This window comes from Micropterus salmoides, unplaced genomic scaffold (assembly GCF_014851395.1).
Source record: "Micropterus salmoides isolate LMB-PRFRI ecotype aquatic unplaced genomic scaffold, ASM1485139v1 Ms_hic_scaffold_6, whole genome shotgun sequence".
Lineage (NCBI taxonomy): Eukaryota > Metazoa > Chordata > Actinopteri > Centrarchiformes > Centrarchidae > Micropterus > Micropterus salmoides.
Genome location: NW_024044348.1, coordinates 10,613,208 through 10,633,760, shown reverse-complemented (window position 1 = coordinate 10,633,760; position 20,553 = coordinate 10,613,208). Strand labels below are relative to the sequence as shown.

The 20,553-nt window shown below is 38.1% G+C and overlaps 1 protein-coding gene across 2 annotated transcripts in view; it reads right to left on the bottom strand.

Moving 5' to 3' along the window:
* The window catches only part of coro2ba (coronin, actin binding protein, 2Ba), a 49,441-nt gene that overhangs the window by 7,098 nt on the left and 21,790 nt on the right, over positions 1-20,553 (bottom strand). The window contains exons 1-7 of one of the 2 annotated variants that reach the window (XM_038701180.1): positions 14,604-14,759; positions 12,167-12,367; positions 3,813-3,929; positions 2,895-3,044; positions 2,042-2,206; positions 757-876; positions 557-661 (exon numbers count right to left, since the gene is read on the bottom strand). In XM_038701180.1, the coding sequence (XP_038557108.1) occupies positions 557-661; positions 757-876; positions 2,042-2,206; positions 2,895-3,044; positions 3,813-3,929; positions 12,167-12,367 (858 nt within the window). In that variant the 5' untranslated portion in view covers positions 14,604-14,759. Of the gene's footprint in view, positions 1-556; positions 662-756; positions 877-2,041; positions 2,207-2,894; positions 3,045-3,812; positions 3,930-12,166; positions 12,368-14,603; positions 14,760-20,553 lie in introns of those variants that run through there. The other variant, XM_038701179.1, reaches the window with a different exon arrangement.

Here is a 20,553-nt window from a genome sequence, read left to right as displayed (position 1 = left end):
TCTGTAAACCCAGCCTCTGACATCCAGCATATTGTCAATAAACCCTGTCTCATTCACCTACTCTGTGTCTCTGAGTCTGAGTACTGTATTTGAGTCCGAAATCCCCAGCCACAGCCTAACAGATATATGGCTACATTGTTCAGTTCTCTTGATAATTTATTACTGTGAATTATTTATGCTCTTGTAACTAAGCTTATTACTTTGTTAGGTATTTGCCATACTACATTTGTACTGATTGTTTAATCTGGTCAGGTGCCAAGGTCAAGTGTCTCTTGGACTGTGACTAAAATGTTATCAATACTTTTTTCAGGCTAGCGTGTGGGGTTTCTGCCTGCACCTCTCCGACACACCATCGGTGTACAAACATTTTTTCATTAAGTTTCATTATTACTCATAAAAATCAAAACCTCAATATACAGTTTTGCTCATTCTGTAGGCTTCATGAAAAACCTGCCTAAATGTCAGTTAAATGTGGATCTAAATGTGGTAAATCTGAAAGAATACAGTTTGTGATAAATAATTTTCTTGTTGTGACCCAGTAAGGGTCAGTGCTGACCTTGCCTGCCAGGTACAACATGTGTGTGTCAGCATCATAGAAGGGAAACAACAGTCCTGAGAGGCCGTCTATGTCCTCCTCCACAATTGGCATGGACAGATCTTCCTGGGAAGAGCAACACACACAGCGAATTTAACAAACACACTTGCTCCACCCATTCTGGCATTACAGGCATGAGCCATATGGAGGTATCGTCTGACCTGATCCCAAAGAGCAATCTGCCGTGTGTTCCAGCGAGAAACCCCTGTGGTGAGCAGTCGCTTCATGTTGCCCAGGAACACCACTCGGTTTACACGATGGTTCTTGCAACAGCCTTGTTGCTGTAGTAGCACACAAAGATGGAGTGAGGCTTTAATGGGAAATTCACCTGCTCAAAAACTTCATTCTCTAATATATTACCAGCATTTATATTGTTGTGACAATACAGAGAAACACAATATACAGAAAAATATATTTTTATGATTATTAAGAGCAGAGGACCACCCGGGTGATCTCTTCAATATATCAATGCCATAAAGTAAGATTTTAATCATTTTCTACAGTTTTTATACAGTTAGTCTATAAACTCTAAATCAGGATGAATATATTTATATCACATTTATTTTACAGCTAACAGCATACCTCTGGTGTCCTTTGTTGTAATGTTTTAAAGTAAATTTGTATTTCAGGTACAGAACATTTTTCCATGGTTTGTCCCTTTTTCTGGTGCCTGGTCTTGATCACCTCCACTTGGTACAGCAGGGGTGCATCACATCGGTCTAATCAGAAACTATTTCATGGTGATCAGGCAGCAAGATCACCAAGGTCAAATATTAAATGGTGTGGACTAGCAGCAGCATGTTTTTCTGTTTCATTTACCATGAGAGGTGATTTTTTTTTTAATTACTAAGCAATCTACAGTCTGTAAATGTAAATAATTTGATCAAAATTTTGGGTTTAAAAATACATTTTGTGAAAAAAGCTCATGGAGCTGCAATTTGTCCAGTGACCTCTAAGTGGCCAAAGTCTTATGGGATATGTACAATATGTGATTATTAAACATCTCATTCCAAAACCTGACTGATATTAATGAGCATTAATAGGTTGCTGTAACAGCCTCCACTCTTCAGGTTTCAGGCTTTCAGCAAGATTTTGGAACCCGACTGCAGGATTTTCCCCCATTCAGCCACAAGAGCATTAGTGAGGTCACTGAAGTTGAGCGATAAGGCCTGGCTTGCTGACGGTGATCCCGTTCATCACAAATGTGTGATAGGATAGGTTCTGTGCAGGCCACCAATTTTCAGATTTAGACCAAAAGCACACGTGGAGTGTCAATATACTTTGGCCATATAATGAAATTGTCATCACTAACTCATGGACACTATAATCTTTTACATATTATCATTATTAGTATTGAAATTTGATATAGTGTCTTTCCTCATTAGCATCAGTCGTGATAAAAAACATTTTTAACATAAACAATTGTTTCTTGTGCATGCATCTAACCTGAAGGATCGCCCCGGAGCGCGGCTCAATGACACGGAGCTTCTTGTCTTTGCAGCTGGTAGCCAACAGGCTGCCGTCTGTGTTGAAGGACATGCTAAGGATGACGTCAGTGTGGCAGTCAATCATTTTCACCGGCTCTCCGATCTCCAGGTTCCAGATCAGGATCTGACACAGTCAGAGAGGATTGTTCAGTTAGATGCGGTTCGATGACATGACTTTGTTTGTTTGTACAGACAGTAGTCTCTGCTGATGTCCAAAGTGAAAAAAGAAGTCTTAGTGTCATGGTTGCAGACAGAGTCAAGTAGTACGGAGTAATAAAAAGTCCCAACTCTCCTTGGAAATCACTTTAGGTACTGTATACAGGCCTGTTGAGGATAAGTCCATACACAGGCCTGCAACACATGATTATTTTCATTATCGATAAGTCTGTCTATTAGTGTTTTGGTAAATCTATTAATTATTTAGTCTATAAAATGTCATAAAATAGTGAAAATGCCCAAGTTTGTTCAAATTTAGTGAGAGAAAACCCAGAAATATTCCATTTTTACAATAATACAGAATGAAAAGAGGACCCTTTCCTACATTTAAGCTAGAACCAGCAAATAGTTTGCCTGATAAATGAGTTAAACAATTTATCATTTATAACAAAAACAATGGCATCTCATAAAAAACACTTTCAACATTACAAAGTATTTGAGCTTAAGAACACAAAGTGAGAGTATTTAACAGTATTTGAATATTTAAGAGGGAATATTTCCTTTAACCTGAATTTAATGATAGTCCAATCATTGATACTCAAAGTGAATTCCGCGTTGATTTGAGTTTGTGGTATTTAGAGTTACTGATGTGGTACCTTGTAGTCATAGCCAGCACTGAAGAGGATGCCGCTGCTGGTGGGGTGCCACTCGATCAGACCCACCCGTCTGCTGTGGCCGTACAGCTCCAGCACAGCCTCCGTCATATTGCGCCTCAGACCACCTTCTGGGATCTCCCATACTCGCACCTGCCACGTTCACACACACACACACACGCAGAGGTATAAACAGGTTAATATGTTTTATGTTTTTATCAGATGCCACCTCAGGTTTGGCATAACTCTTTAATATGAACTCCAAACTACAGTCAGCGTGAAATAGCTAAAGATCTCTCTGATCAAAAACAACACATGGTATCAATGTAGCCCATTGCATTAGGATTAATCTGGATTACAGCTATGCTAGAGGCTCTGTGTTGGACTGGAAGAGATTATCCTTCAATAAGTGAAAGTACTATACAGGACACAGTGCTACCATGGCTTTACTATGCTCAGTAGAGTAGTGTAACAGGTTTTTGTACTGGGAAAAAAGCCCTACAGGTTCTTAGTATATGTCATGTAGCATCTAACATTAAGAGTAAAAGTGATTTTAAATTGTGTCTAATGTCATTTATGTAGTCAGTCACTGAACAGCTAGCGGATTGTGCATTGCTCATAGGCACTTCACATCTGGCATTTGCCATTTTCAGGCCAACAACAACAAGGACCAGAGCAGCTGCCAGCCAAGATCCAATCACAAACTTGGGTCCAGTTCAAACTCTCCGAATCAGTGACCCTACGGCCGTGATGAACTGACGACCTCTTGGCCCTCTGTGCCAGTGATTTTCAAACCTCAGCATCCAACGAGGCTCATGATTTCACTGATACAGTATGTTTTTCACATTGTCACATTGTCAAAGTCATACCATTATACTCTATAATTATCCTGAGAACAAAAATAGATTAGGTATCACTTACCGAGGCGTCCTCAGAGCAGGACGCTACGATATTTTCAAAGAAGGGATTCCACTTGATATCCAGTACATTGCCTTGGTGGCCACACACTTTTGGGTAATGAGAGTCCAGGCGGCCAGACTGAAACAGTGTAACAGAAGGACATTATTTTACATGTACTTTTTCTGTCAAGGATACCTCACATGTAGGTGAAATAAATGAAAATCTTAGCATACTGTATATTAAAAATGTTTGTACTGGGTGCTTTACCATAAACAAGAGATTATAAAATAATGTTAGTTTGAATTAAATCAAGTATAATAGAATAGAATTGATGCATGTTGCGCGTTTACTTTGTATCCTGCACATTAAAGTGCCCAGCCCACATGATTTTATAAGACACATTTAACAACACATGTCAAAAAAGAAATTCAAATAAATAAATTAAATTAATAAAAATGAATTACATGTCCAAGACCTAAAAAGCATTTGTTTCTGGTTTAATCCATTAAAAACATTACCGAACAACACTATTCTTAGCTTGTATTGATGTGAACATGAAAGAGTAATATAATATATAAAAGTTAAATCACATCAGTAAGATGACTTGATAAATCCCCAACAGAACAAAACAGACCTGGTTATTGTACAGGGACATCTGGGGCAACATTATTGTTAATGCAATAACCCATGGAGTCCACAGAGGGGCAGTGGCTCATAACAACAGATGACAGAAACCTCTTAATGTCAGTCAGGATGTCATGAATGTTTGATGTCACTTCAATCCACTGACCTCTTTCTTTATTTCCTCAGAGATTTGTTTAGGCGAGTCGGGTCATGCCACAGTAAAATCCTGTGTGTGTGTGTGTGTGTGTGTGTGTGTGTGTGTGTGTGTGTGTGTTTACATGCACTGTCCTCGCAGAACCCTGAGGATTTGCTTCAGATGTATTATCAAGCCTACATTGAACAATAAAAGGCTAAGTATTAACAGTATATACGCAATACAGTTCTTTTTATAACAGCAGGAGGCAAAATACAAGCATTCATCCTCAGTAAGGCTTGGTGTTAAAAGAGTACATTTATTTATCAGCTAGCGTTATCCCATATTGATCACTATTAGCTTGCTACTGACGCCTGAGAAGATAGATAGCTAGTACTAAGAGGACACAAAGTGGCTTTCAAAATATGAGCCACAATTTAAAGCAATATATTTTCAGCAACAATATTTAAAGTTCATTAAAACTTAGACACAAAAAGAAAAACAGCTCAACACTTTTTAGATGTCACAATTGTAGTTAACCAACTAAAAAGCAGCAAGCAGGATGTTTGCCCATAGAAAAACACTCAAAAGATACTGAAGGCCCTGCTAACAATATAAGGGGCACATAGAAAACCAATGTCTGCCAAAACTTGACAACAGTGAAGTGGGACATCAATTCAGTCAGTGTAAAAGGAAAGGAAAAGTGGAGACAGTGTGACTAAGCAAGACAGAATGATTCATAAGCATAACTAACTTATTTTACGACTCCTGTGACTTACTAGTAACTTCAGACCATAATAGGTTCTTACTACACACATGCAATCTCATATTTGCTCATGCATGTGCATGCACAGATGTACGTTTCAAGAAAGAAAAAAACCCTCTGTGTCTTGACAAAAGACAAGCCAACCTGTTACAGGTTTTGATGATGCATTCGATTTTTTTATTTTTTATTTTCAGTGATGGTTTTTTTTTAACATGGCCTCAAAACATTAATAACATGGGATCTAAGGGACTCCTTATTTAGGTGGAACTAATTACCTGCAAAGAAATAATGTCTGTTGGGAACCACAAGGTTCAGAAGCTCCATGAGTCATTAAGACGAAATCAGATAGGGATAATAAAAGTTTTATTTAGGTATTTAGAGCGTAGATGTCAAAGATTTTGGTTTCACAGCTCTCTCTCTCTCTCTACCACAATCAAGAATTAAAACCTTATTGTCTTTCTGCTTCTTATTTGCTGAAGTTGTGGCTCAGATGTGCACTCTTGATGAAGTACAGATTTGCAGGCCAACTACTAACGGCTCCAGTGCACCAGAGGCACTACACTGTGATTGCTACTAACTCTTATTGATCTGTAATTCCCAATAAATCTTTATTAAGAAGGCTTACCACAGCTGTTCTGTGGTTACAATATTATTACAGTACATCCTATTCTGAAAGCAGCCTTTCAGGAGATTCATATTTTTCAAATATAATATGACTCCTCTGGCTATAATATGCAATAATGAGAATGAATGAATTACAGAGCGGGAGGAAATGAACAACTTATGTGGATTTAATAATACAAGTTTAAAATTTGCAATTGTGTCTTTTCTGTCCAGCTGTCATTGCCAGTTTCTTCCCTAACAATTCACTATTGTTGCAGCTACACATCAGTGTTGCCACATGCTGATTCAAAAGACTATAAATCTTAGCAGATGAAGTTTTAAATATCTGTGGCATATTCTCCCATATTGCCAGCCACTCATTAGCCTAAAAAGATCATGTTGAGTCATGCTTATTTAGTTGAACTGATATTTTGCTGCAGTGGTTTATCACGTGTACATGGTCCAATACATGTGTTCATATGTAGCATGGTCGGCAGTATTCTGATCACTGTCATTGGATCACTAGTGCCATGTGTTTGACTCCACGGTACACCCTTGTTTATAATGACCTTACAGCATTGTGAACAATATGTTGGAATTCCTCTTTCTATATGCCATTAAAATATTCACTGCGTAAATGACTCTACATAGATGACTTTATAATGTGCATCTATATATGCATTATATCATATAACATATTGCATTAAGTCCTGCTGAAACTGAAAACAAAGCAAAACCATAAATTAGAATAAACTGTACGAGGTTTATTTAAGGTAAGAGATATTAGCCGGTAGCAGAACATAGGGCTCCAACTTTTCCAACTGCTGATTACTGATTAGTTACAAGTAACTAAAAAATAAGCACAATATCTGAATAAAAGTAGTAAAATGAAAATGGTTACTAGTAACTATTCAATTAGTTACTAGTAACTAATAAATTGGTGATATCTGTACAGCAGAGCCCCATTGATTTCAATGGCAAAATTTCCAATTAACTACAAAATAGTAAGTAGTAAGTAATGGAATAGTCACTAGGAACTAAAAAATAACTACTAGTAGCTTTTAAATAGCGACTAGTAAAGTTTTACTAGTTTTAAAGAATAAATGTTAAAACGGCTTGCCATAAAAATCACAATATCATGGAGCCCACCGTGACGTCTACAAATTGATTTGTGCGACCAACAGTTCAAATATAAAAAGAAAAAACTAAAAGATATGTGGTTTACTATCACATAAGAATGGAATAGCAGGAAATCCTCAAACTCACACACACACACACACACACACACACTCACACACACACACACACACACACACACACACACACAAACACACACATGACTTTATTTACCACACTGTATCATACACAGTATGTAGCCTGGTACAGTAATAGTGTTGGTAATAGCAGTAATAGTATAGTGTACTAGTAGTTGTAGCAGTAGTGATTCAAAAAGCACCACACCCACTGCACACTCTTTCTTTGTCTGAGGTGATGAAGAGGTGTTTGTGACCTTATGTGTCAATGTCTGGGCCAGTCTGTGTGCCAGGTGGTGCCAGCGGTAGTCCCTCCGCTTGCTGGTGGCGTCGTCTGGGGGCAGCATATGGCTGTCTCGCCGGCTGTCATGGTAACATCTCTGCTACGCTCATACCTCGCAATTAACTAAACCCACTGCAAATTAGTTTGTATTTCTAATGGAGAAGGAGGAGCTCATCTTGAAAGAAGGGAAACTGAAAGGAGATTTCTGATTTCCTTTAGACCTTATCTTTTCAACCTCATTTTAAAATATGCTCAATCCTTCTTGTCTTTTTGTCATTTTTCAACCTGCTGTGAGTCATCTCAAATTCACAGCCCTCCACAGACTGCTCCTGATGTTGACATCTGCAAACCACGACAGACAACTGGTGACATCCCTCTGCATACCATACCCCCTTCTAACTAATTCATTCATTGATTTGGCAGTTTGGTACTTTTGATAAACTGCTTTTTTATTCCACAACTTTAACCTAAACATCACACTTTTTGCATTTAGTAGAAGTTGCTTTGTATACTATAACAAATACACTGTAAATGTATGCCTTTAAATTTCTTAAAATATCTTAACCATTCAAGACCATCCCTTCAGCATTAACAGGTCCTCCACTGTATGCTGCCATAAAGAATTCAACGTTTGGAGCCTCCTACAGGTCAACACAAAAAAAATAGAATAAAATAAGAAATATGGTTTTACTGTTCATCTTTATGTGAACTGTCTTATAGAAGGGGTCACTAAAGTTTGCAGATTTGTTGTTTTGACCAAAGGATACTGCATGAAACAGCAGCCATCATCCCATAGAAGCTGTCATCTGTGCTGCTGCTGAATATGATAAATGCCATTTATGAACTCGTCAACTCAGCAGAAACCAGAGAAAATGCACGAGTGCAATATTTTGATGAGGAGGAAATCAACCAAGCCATGGTGTTTGGATGGGGTCATGGACAGAGTCATTATACAGAAAAATACCACGGTAAGATATCAGTTTCAGTTCAAGAATTATTAGATATTAGTAGATGATAATGTGCAAAAGGTTAAGAATATGTCATTAAAACATAAATGAATCCTGTGATTAATTAATCAAACACGCAGCTGACATTTGACCACCTTTCAACTATCAGCAAATAGAGTCAGAAAGAAAATCGCTACTTATGAGCTTTTTTCTTGATATTTACTGTGCGTGAATTTTCATGACTGGACTGACTGAAATAAATCAACTTGTTTCCTCCTGTATGATTAAATTATACTATACAAATGAAGTTATACTGACACTGACATGTGAAACCAGCCACTATGACCTTCTCTTTCTATCTATGCAAATAACCTTTTATAATTCAACATGCCAGGAAGCTTTACTTTCATTATGTAATGCTGTGAATCTCTTCTTCATTTTCAAAAGCACAAAACAATGTGAGTTTTTTAAACAAAGAAAATGCATATCTGAGTCAAGCCGTGTAGGCAGACAAAATGACACCTTTTCTATAATTAATTTATGGAAAGTTAATTCAAGAGATAATGTGAGCTCTTATCATGTACTCTTTTTGTATATAAAATGATACAGTGGACAGTTTATTGATCACACAGTGAGCAACACTGATAGTTTGTGACAAATCTAAAGAAAACAATACAAAAGGCTAATGTCATTGCAGGGCTTCACACGCACACACACACACACACACACACACACACACAGCCAGTAGCTCTTGATAATGTAAAGTAAAATATAGTTGAGGTCTCCCTACTTCAGACAGCAGAACTGCTCAGCTAACTGAATACTTCTCCTGCCTGATAACAGCTTGACTCGACCATGCTTGGCATCTGAGTGCTTTTCAAGTACCTTGGCAGAGTCTCTCTTAAAGAGGCAAAGCACTATATGGTTTCTCAGCCCTACAATGTTACCTACAAAGTGTAGTGAGATGATGACTACATTAAAGCCTCTTGAAAAAATAACACATTTTTGTGCTGCAATATTCATAATATGGTGATACATTTTTTTTATTAAAACACACCAATAATCAGCATCAAAAAAACTTGTCTTGCTGAAAACTGAATTTTCTGCCCCTGAATAAGTAATGGGCATAATAGCAAAATGTAGAAGCTATACTCTCCATATCAAACCCAATAGCACCACTATACAATAAATTTGAGCAAAGAGGTTTTCAGTTAAATGTAGTTCTTGGAAATGTACTTTAATTTACTTAGACCAGTGGTTCTCAACCTTTTTTGGCCCAGCACCCCCTATCCATTATCCAGGTCCCTTACCGCCCCCCATCATTTCCCAGGTAACAAAAAAGCCATGTGAAAAGTAATTATATTTAACTAATAAGTGAAGCTTCCTGTGTTTGAAGCCAGAGACTGGTTTCTTGGAGGGGGCACAGAATGTCCTGCATTTTGCTTCAATTTCTGCCTTTTCTGAAAATGTCTTATTATATAAACGGAAACACAAAAGGGAAACACAAAATTCAGGTGTCCAGTGACAATTGAAAATATATACATATAATAGAATATAATGTTGTGAGGCTCTCAGGCATTCTTTATTGCTTTTAAATGTTTTTCTCCTGTAGATCAACTTATTTAATATCATCCCTGCTTAGTCAACTCACATAATTAAGTCCTCTTTTGTGTCTTTTGTGGTGAAGTAACCTATTTAAATGTGTTTGCGGCCCCTTTTCATCTCAGTGATAAATTATCTTATTATCTTAAATTATCTATCTTATAAAATCTGTTTTAATTCAGTTATGGACTGGACTTTATTAGCTCATCTGTTAATAACTCATCATATCATAACTCAGTGTTTCCCACAGAATGAGAGTGTAACTGTGGCGCACGGGGACGTGCAGTCGATATTGACAGCTATATACAGCGTGCTAGCCCCGAAAACCCAGCTGTATTCTAACATTAACTTAGCACTCCTTATTAGCTAGGCTCCTTACATGCTTGCTAATAACTTTTTTAAGCTGGGTCTTCCGACATTGACAGCATTGTGTTGGACTGGACAGATATGTGCAGCTGCGTTCACGAGGGAGAAGGAGAGAGAGCGAAAGAGAAAGTGGGACAAGTGAGAGGATGTGCTGTGCGAATACGCGCTGCCTGCAGCTCTGCAATCAAATAAGATTTTAAATAGGCCTAGGAAAAACATTTAAAATCAATGTGGCGGTCAGCGTCGATATTGTGACGGGCCGCCACAAATAAATGAACGTATGGGAAACACTGTAACTTATCTTCTCATGTTCAAAACTTTCTGCACATTCAGAATCTCTCCCACGTATCTGTGTTCTCTGAGATGTACAAAAGAAAAGTCATAATATTAGGAGACTAACGTCATTAGCCTATTTAAAGAGAATTCATAATATTTTACTACATACCCTATACTGCATTACGTTAACGATTCGCTGGAAGTATCCCCTCGACCATCTGACAGACACAGAACTGGATTAGACGAGGAGGTGCTCATGCCGGGGGAAAACAAAACTAACTGACAACACCTGTGATCAGGCAGAAATCTCAGCGGAATATACGTCTAGTACATGTGTAACCACTGCGATAACAAGATGTTCACGGTGTATTCCTCAGAGAAACAAATACTTTTCCATGGTTATACCAAGAAAGAGAGAAATTTAATAATCCAGAGTTTACACAGTTGATGCCATGTGGGTAAAACTTTACAGATGATACTCTAACTTCACGTTCCCGTGAAGGCAGCACGGAGCTGCAGGCGCAGTGGACTAAACTGGCAGGTTTAGTTTTTATGTTTTAATGTTGCATACCTCAGTTTTTTTGCAAGTACTTTAAAGTTAACTCGTATTGTTGTGAATCTTTGGTGTAAACTCGCCTTAGAGTTTCCAACTAACAAACGCCCCCCAAAAGCAGCTCAGCGCCCCCCTTTCCAAAATATTGCTTCCAGCGCCCCCCATCGTCCTCGGAACGCCCCCTGGGGGGCGGTACCGCCACCGTTGAGAAACACTAACTTAGACGATTTATTACTCACTGTCTGCAAATTACTTCTGAAGTGAGCAACCTTCAGGCTTATCTTCTATATTAAAATCACTGTTGTATAATGAAGAAACCAGCAAAGGCAGTAAAGAAGATTATTATGGTATTATATGTATTTGCTGAATGTGAAGAGAATTCTCAGTAAAAAGAAGGACATTCCCCTTTTCTATAAGAAGAAAAATAATTTCACTCTTTCCAGTACAACAGCACCCTTTTGTCTTGTTTATGGGCAATACCAGTATGCCGTCATATGATCCTATTGGCAATTCCAGACTGTTACAACTTTGGCTTGAGGATTTAATGCTGGCATGCTCTGCAATAGCAAGTAGGGTCTGTGCTGAATTTGTGGGAAAACAGTTCTCAAACTTTAGATCTCACTGTGCTGTAAAGTAGCTGAAACCAGATAATCATCTCAACCTAAAACAAATATACCGTGTAATACATCTCTGCATCCTAAATACAGCAGTCACTCAAGCTATGATTGTTAACTAAACATAATGTTAGTTTTGAATATGTACCAATGCCTGATTACTCTTTACACAAACTTTATGCATTTTTTTCAGAACTAACAACAACTGACATTTTAACGCAATAATAAAACATCCCATATCTCCTCCGACACTGAAGTTTAAAGTGCAGTATAAAAGAGTGGAAGGCCCATGATTATTTCACCCTGGTGGGCAAAACAACAAACATCAAATCAAGAGTTCAACAGTTCTGGTTACCTGGGATAATGGTATAACAATAAAAGAGCCCCCGCCGGCACTCTCCGTGACGACTGCCACGAACTTGGAGTTGACAGCACAGAAGTGGTTGTCATGGACATTCTTGGTGATGGGGACGCCGTCAAAGCAGCTCTCCCGATTGGCTACTTTTCCATAGACATTTCGAAACTTGGAGCTTCGGTAGGTCGGACGCCATGACATCTGGGGAAAATAAACAAGTATATAAATAAGTTTTAGTTTCTGTTAAGTTAAGTTTAAGTGTTGACAGAATATCTTGATAGATTACATGAGCTTCTTTATTACCACTGCAACTAACAATGATCTATTATTAATGAATATGTTTTATTATTTTAAATCTGTAATCATCTGTCAATAAAATGTCAGAATAAAGTCAATTATGCCCATCACAATTTTGCCCAACCAACAGCTGATAACCTAAATACATTTCATTCATAATCTACTCTTTTAAACATGTACAATATATATGGTTTTAAATAATGGCTTTGACATAAAGTAGCATCTTGAAAAAATATATTGTACATTTAAGTTATTGTGGTTAAACCATAGATTTGCTTTACAGTTGATGAAGCACATGCTTTTCTACCATCTGATGTGTCCAGTGTAGCAAACTGAGTGGGTGTGAGCAGCATATATGAACATTAAGCCATTTTGAATTCCACTGTAAGGGAAAGTAATTGTTATCATTTACGTATAGTTTGTAAGTTGACATGATAATGATTATACAGAAAGAATCAGTGAAGTCTAATGTCAAATTCTCATCTACCAAACCTACAGTAGCAGGGTGGGCTGTCCCATCTGTGCAGACATGATAAGTCACACATGCAGTTGTGGGAAACGGTCCAAATTGATCATGGGTGTGAGCCTTTTGAAGGGTGAAAACTAGGTGAAAACTGTTTTTTCACTATTTCATGTTGCCTTAGAGCCTGTGATTACTGTGTCAAGAAGGAAAAGCAATAGTAAAGACATTTCTATCAGATTACTTGATCACAAACAAACCAAAAGGATTAATCTCTGTCTGTCGTACACAACATATTACAGTATGTCACTTTATTTTGGGATCTTGTACAACAGAAAAGCAGCATTTGTTTGCAGCCACTACACACAACAAAAGAGAAGTGGTTACATTTGACTTAAGATTCTTATTTTGTTTGTTACTCCACTGCAAGAATGCACTGACGGAGCTCTAGGTTTTTTTGACATGAGCTGGCTCTGCGTGAGGACTCAAAAGTTGACATAGCCACAGGAAGTGGACGTTAAATGCCCTTCATCCCGTAAGGAAAGAAGTTGGTGGAATTTCTTGTTGGTGAATATTGCTACATATTGAGAACTTTTCTGAAACCGGATCTGTTTCTGAGTCTAAATTCCACTCACACTATCGATGGACCATATTAGTTCCCAACAGGAACTGTGGGGAGAGGATTTATGACTCTTCTCAGATCAGTAGCAGCAATGCCGGATGACATCAGGCAATCTTCTATTCAGCATTGTTCTTGCAATGCGGAGGGGAACTGGTGGGAGGGGTGCACACATGCAAATAGAAACATCCTCAGACCATGCTGCTGCCATTGTGTTTCCCTGTCCCTTTCTGTCTCAAACTAGACTGGAAAAATGACATCCAGCAGGTTACAAACTGCTGTGTGAGGATGTGCTGCTTGCTTTTATGTAACTACTGAATATATTTGGGCTTTATACTGGTGGTCAGACAAAACAAGCAATATGAAGTCTCTCTACACCTCAGTTGTCAATAGATAACCATTGTAGCTCTACACATATGAATTTGCGTCTCACTCTCATCCCATTCATACACAGATCGACTGCTATGAAGCCATGTCTGTATGAGCAGCATAATGGCAGCTTGTTAAAGAATTAATGTAGAACAGAAGAGCAGCAGAGAGTGGCCTGAGGGACGATTAGAGGAGAGGGAAAGGGGAAGCTCGCATGCTTTGAGCTCTCTTTACAAGGATGCTCATTCATTGGTCACCATGGGTATGGCACAGAGAGGATGTCTGTGTGTGTTTGTATCTTTCTTATCTCACGAGGGTTTGCAGCCTAAGAACACATGCACACAGACACACATACACACACACACACACACAGACCATGAGCAGTGGCGTGCACATACACAAAAACACAGCAACTCAGAGAAGAAATTTTTTTCTTTGTATCCATCAACACAAGATCACAAGACTTTGTGAGCATGAGTTAAACAGTGTGAGGCCTTCTTAACTTTGCAATTTTTTTTGCACAGTTTCACCATAAAAATGTTTTATGCCAAGTTGACTTCAAGTAAAACTGCGCTTCATATTTATAATTATAATTATAATATTTATAATTTATAATTTAATATCAATATAATTACTTATCTGGATACCACACTAATGTTCTCGAAATCACCTTAAAGAAAATGTCACCTTACCTTACTAGTGTCCTAACAGTGACACTATAGTCACAGTGTTGCTGCGGCCTTCTCAGACTGCAAACATCCACCCTCCTTTCTAAGCAAGCCGACAGGATCTCTTCCTTCCTCCCACTTCAACTCCAAGCAGGCTGCCTGTGTCTGCTCTACCTCCTTCTCTCACTTGTTTTTCCTCTCCCCTCCCCTTTAAACTCGCTCTTCTCCTCCTACTGGTACTGATAGCTGGAGGGCTAGCACTCCCCCTTCCTCCTCTTACCCCTCTTCCCCATCCTGCCACTCAGTCAGCCCTCTGTCTCTCTAACAGTTCTTGCTCTAGTGGCATGAGAGTAGTAGCCATTCATCCTCTTTCCTCTCTTACCTACTGCTTGTTCAGAATCACAAGGGCCTTTCGGCTGATTCCCAGCACCAGCAGTTTGTCACTCTCTCCATCCCCATCTGCCTCTTTTAATCTCTTATCTCTACCAATTTTTCCTCTAATCCTCCACTCCACAGGTATGAAACCTTCCTAATATTTGTAATGATAGGTGGACCCCAGAAGGGACATCTACAACTGTGGACCTTGTTGGTAACTGCAGCACTGCCAAAGGCTAGATGGTAACATTTTCAGAAATAGTACAATGCAATAAAGACGGTTGCTTTCTAAAAACTTGAAACATTTATAGACAAGGAATGTAAAATACACTTTACCAATAAGGAGTTTTACAATCCACAGTCTCAAAGCTAAAAAAATGACTCTTCCGTGTCAGTATTTTATACATACAGCTTATTTACTATATAAGGTTAATATTAAGGGCTGCTGGACTTCCAGTTGATTTTAACCTTCCTTGAATAACTATGACCTGGATGACCGAGAAGTTTCACAGGCAACTTAAGTACTATAGCTACATTCAGAAATTCAAAACCTTGTCTTTGAGTCAGTTTTTATTTTTGGTGCCATGTAATTAGAACATAAAAACAGTAAATGGAAAGAATGAAAGCAATTTTCCCCAGCAGTTAATGTTTTTGTAGTTTATTTTCCACTTATATATACTTATTTATTTTCTACTTGTTGTTTATATATATATATATATATATATTATATTTGGTCTTTAGAAATTAGCATAATGCCCTCCACTGTCAAAGTCTGTTTTTGCTATTTATACTGTTACTTTAACACTGAGTGTGATGCTTAATAAGTTCTTTGACCTACATATTACAATCTTTGTGGTACCATGGTCTGAAATGTATCAACAAGGTGAAAGCACCACTTGAAATAGCTGAAGTTAATTTGAGCATCCGTGTTTGTTCCTGTTTAACTAGATGACTTCATTAGGAACAATACAATTTATAAAAAACACAGACTAAGCCTCCTTGAAAGGAATGTGCAGTTTTTTTCTCCAGTGACAAAATAATATGAGGGAATCTATAAATCCTAAGAATGCCTTTCACATCCTATTCAAATGCAAATTTATAGATTTAATAGAGCTGGAGATAACTATGTGTGAATGGCTCGGTCTGCTAAATCACTGCCGATTCCTCATTGACGAACCCTGAAGTCTCTACACTTTCACTACAACCTTTTTTCTGAAACGACCCCTGGTCAGGTCGATATATAGAGGCAGGTGTTATAGGGAAAATTGCATCCCCAGATGATGTGTCTGTGTGTTTGAAGTGTAAGTGGAGCCCTGCAGGTTCACTGTGAATGAGGTTTGTCTTGGCCTCTTGGCCTGGTGTGTATGTGTGTCTGACCATGTTTTGTCTGTTTACACCAGTATACATTTACTGTAGTGTTCATGGCTGTAAGGCACACCACTCTAGAGAGCGGAATATGTTTATTGAGGTGTTTTTTTTTATAGTTCTTTTGTTTTTTTACATGTTGCTTCAAGGCACTGCTGCTGCTCTGTGCACACTCAATCTTTCTCTTTCCTTTGTGTTTTTGACTCTCTTTCAGATATCCTAAAAGCAGCAAGTCTTTGTTTCTCAGTTAAAAACAATCACCAAAATATAAAACTAGCTGTTGTCTAAAAAAATAGACTTTTAAATAGTAGTTAAATTGTAAACTACTAATACTCTTCCATCATCCAAGCTGCAGTCAAATGTCCACTCTCTTCTCAAATTATTCACAGTCAATGGCAGCATACAGACTCATTATGGACCATAAAAGGCCATTCAAACACCACCAAATCAAATCAATGGGTTAAACTATTCCAATTTTGATTTTCTCAATGTTGGTGCCAAATAAGGAAGTACGGCCATCTGAGCACATTCAATAGATACAAAAAGGAAATCCACAGTAAAATCCTCCCATGCCACCATGTTCTGTCTTTTCCTCCTCTCCCTTGGCAGTGACACTGTACAGTCATTTATGATGACTTCCCATCTCTGCGAGGAGTAAATATTACAAAAAGAGAGATATCCTATTGGTTCTTTTGACCAAATTTCCTCTCAGCATGAAGTCGGATCTCTCTTTCTCAGTCACACAGGAAGTATCACGGCTTGGCTGAAAGTCCTGGAATATTTTACACACTGCTATGGCAATGCCATGACAATTGTGTCTATAAAAGGCTTTTGTGTGCTGTGAAGTTGCAGATTATTAGAGAAAAGTATTTGCATTTTACTAGCTATCAGCTGGCAGTCAACTTCACTTGGTGTTGGTGTTAATCCTCTTCAAAACAGCAATGTTAGTTCATGAGAGTGGGTAAACCCTTATAGACACAAACATAGAGAGAGAAATTACTAAAAATATTGTATTTTTAATGGAAGAAATGACAAAATAGAGCTGTGCTGTAATTGCTTACAACCCTACTAATGATATGCATGTATTGCAAAGGATTAAGATTAGGCTAATTAACTATGGTCGATATAGTGAGTTTAAGTGAAACAGGAATTTCCAAATTCTATTCCAGAAGTAAGAAAACCTCATTCAAAATCCCACTGACGTGTAACATCACTAACAAAAAAATTCTGCCTTGCAACAGAGCCTTTCTCAATACATATATATATAAAATAGGTTTAGATAAGGAGGGTAGTTTATATAATATAATATTTCTGATCTTTAGTGACCTTTTACAAACACCATTTCCCATAAGGCCTAGACCTTTGCAGGCTATACATTATGGCTCAACAAAAGAGATGGCGTTAGTACCTCCGCTGCCGTGCTTGGAAATTTTCATGGGAGCTGTTGTTTTACAATCACAATGGTAAAAACAAGTACTCTAGTGGATGCTGATTTGTCTTAGAATTTATAAAATATAATCCTGGCAGGTGTTTTAAGTCATAATAAAAATATGAGGAGTCAATAAAAGTTTCCAGTATTCCTTACAAGTTTCCATGAGACAGTAGACTATAAGCACAATTACAGACCAAATCTTACTTCACAAAATCCTTTACTGAAACTAATGTATAATGCCTGAGGCAGACAGAGCATACACAATTAACACTCAGGCTAGTGAAACAACAGCCATGCTTAAAGCATCACAGATAAAAACTGCGAAAAAGACCCAAAGTGAATCAGTCCAGCTGGATTTTCGTCAGATTTTCCAGATGGCCAGCTCAGGAATGTTGGAAAGGTTATCTTTTATTTGAGCTGGCATTAATTTCAATCAGTTGAAAAGAGCGGTCACATGAGCTCTTCAGTCTCCATTATCCGATCCATGAATGTCTATGATCTTATTTCTGGAGTTTATCAATTTGGAATCCACACAAACACACTAAAAAAAACTCCAATGTAATGCATCACATTAAAGTGAACAGTAGGATGAGGTGAATGGGCAATTGTTTTCCTATTATTCATGTCAGCCCTTCAACCAACAGTTGCTCACGTACTAATTGGCAGGTGGGGGTGGGGTGGAGCTATGTGACCTTATACTGTTACACCTGCAAAACTACAGTATACCCCAGCATTACAAAGCCTTTAAACTGGACATATACTCACATGATGTCTTTTAAAAAGTTACAGTGGAGCTCTCCAGGTGCAATTTTTTTTATTGTGCGCTGTATAGGACATTAAACTGACTAGAGTTATCAATGAATGAAGCCCTATATTATTGGTTCCATTGCAACTCCTGATGGCACCCCGAATAGCTTCAGAGGTTGGTTATTTGTTTTATGTTTGATAGCTTGAATGATGAGGCAGACATGTAAAGGTGCTTCAGTTGGTGATTCAAATCAAATAAAAAGTCCAGGTGATGTATTTGTTGTATTGCTTACAGGTGTGCTTAGCCTAGTTTATAACCTCTGCACTGTCTGTCAGTCAGTCAGACATTCATGGCTCCCAGAGGAGAAATCCCACTGACTTCGGTGACCTCTAGAGTTTGACATTTGTGGTTCAGAGTGAAATACTGCATTTTATACTATCAGATGGATTGTCAATTTGCAAAAGACACAAGTTCCTAGAGATTACATTTTAATGACTTTTTAACAACTTTGACAAGTAATTCTTTGACCTCTCCTAAAGTGTAATTAGCAAGTCACAGTTGTAGATTGCAAAATATTGCAATCTACTTGATGTATTGGCACCAAATTTTGTACAGACATTCACAGTTGGCAGATTATTATTATTAATAGTGTATTCTAATTAATTTGGTGATCTCATGACACTTCCTCCAGCTCCACCTTGAGGTTGATATTTTTGTTTTTCATTAAGATATCTCTACAACTAATGGATGAACTGCTATAAAATTTGACATTTGTGGTACCCTCAGGATAAATTGTAATGACTTTAGTGATGCACTTACTTTTCATATAGCGCCATCATAAAGTCAACATTTTATTTGTCCAATACTTTAGCTCCTTTCTCCTATTCCTTTATAACTAAAAACATTCCCATCAGCCTCAACTGCACTTTGTGTTGAGAGCTAATTAGCAAATGTTAGTATGCTAACATGCCAAATGTTAGTATGCTAACATGCTAAACTTAGATCCTAAACAAAGTAAATATTGTACCCGCTAAACATCAGCAAGGTGGCGTATCTATTGTGAGCTTATTGGCATGCTGATGTGAGCACTTAGCTCAGCCTCACAGAGTCACTTGCACGGCTGTAGACTTGTTATTCAGACTGTGCCAGCCACTGCTTCAGCGTGTCATTGCTAGTGAATTAGAGAAGAAGCGCAGAAGGGGAGCACGACAGAATATGGTAATATTGTAGATAATGTGACATGATACAACTAAACAGGCTCCTGCTTAGTGAAACATTGTTCAATAGCACTCCTAGTGGTCAATAGCTCAACAGAGTACATTCAATCACTGTAACAATCACTGAAGGGCACTTATCAAAGCACAAGTAGACGGAGGAGTGGGTTTCCCGGAATCCATCGCCTTTTAGGGTGTAGGAGTTTGTTGACAGCAGTGTTATCATTGAGGTAATATAATTACTATGGATATATAGTGCAGTATTTCCTAGACATTCTGATATGCTCACAAATACTAGTCTTCTTACTAAAGTCTTTCCTTCACTATAATGCAATATTTTACATTTAACCACAAATCAGACACAATTTTTCCTATTCCACTTAAAAGGTCAATCATCAAAAACCAGAAGAGAGGTCTAAATTAATAATCTCCTCTGTGCTTGCCTTTCCTTTTCCCTTAGGGAGTTTTCTGCCACATGCTTTTTGGAGCATAATGATGCGAGCTGGGCCTCACACCTCAACAGACAGAGGGGGGTTGCACACTAAAGGTGAAGGAAAAGTCCAGAGGAAAGACAGAAATAAATGAGTGGCAGAGATAAAGGCACACCGACACTCCCTAAAAGAGAGAATAAAGGACTCAAGGTGAAAGAGAATACAAGATAAGAAGAGAGATGAGGGGAAGAAAGGGCAGGGGCAGACCAACAAAGAATGATTAAATATTTAAAGACAGAAAAAAAGCAGACAGAGAGGAGGAGCAGAGGAGGCTCTTACCAGACAGAGATTTACTCCCTTTTTCAGACCACCTGCCTGCTCTGCAGCACACATACACACACACATACGG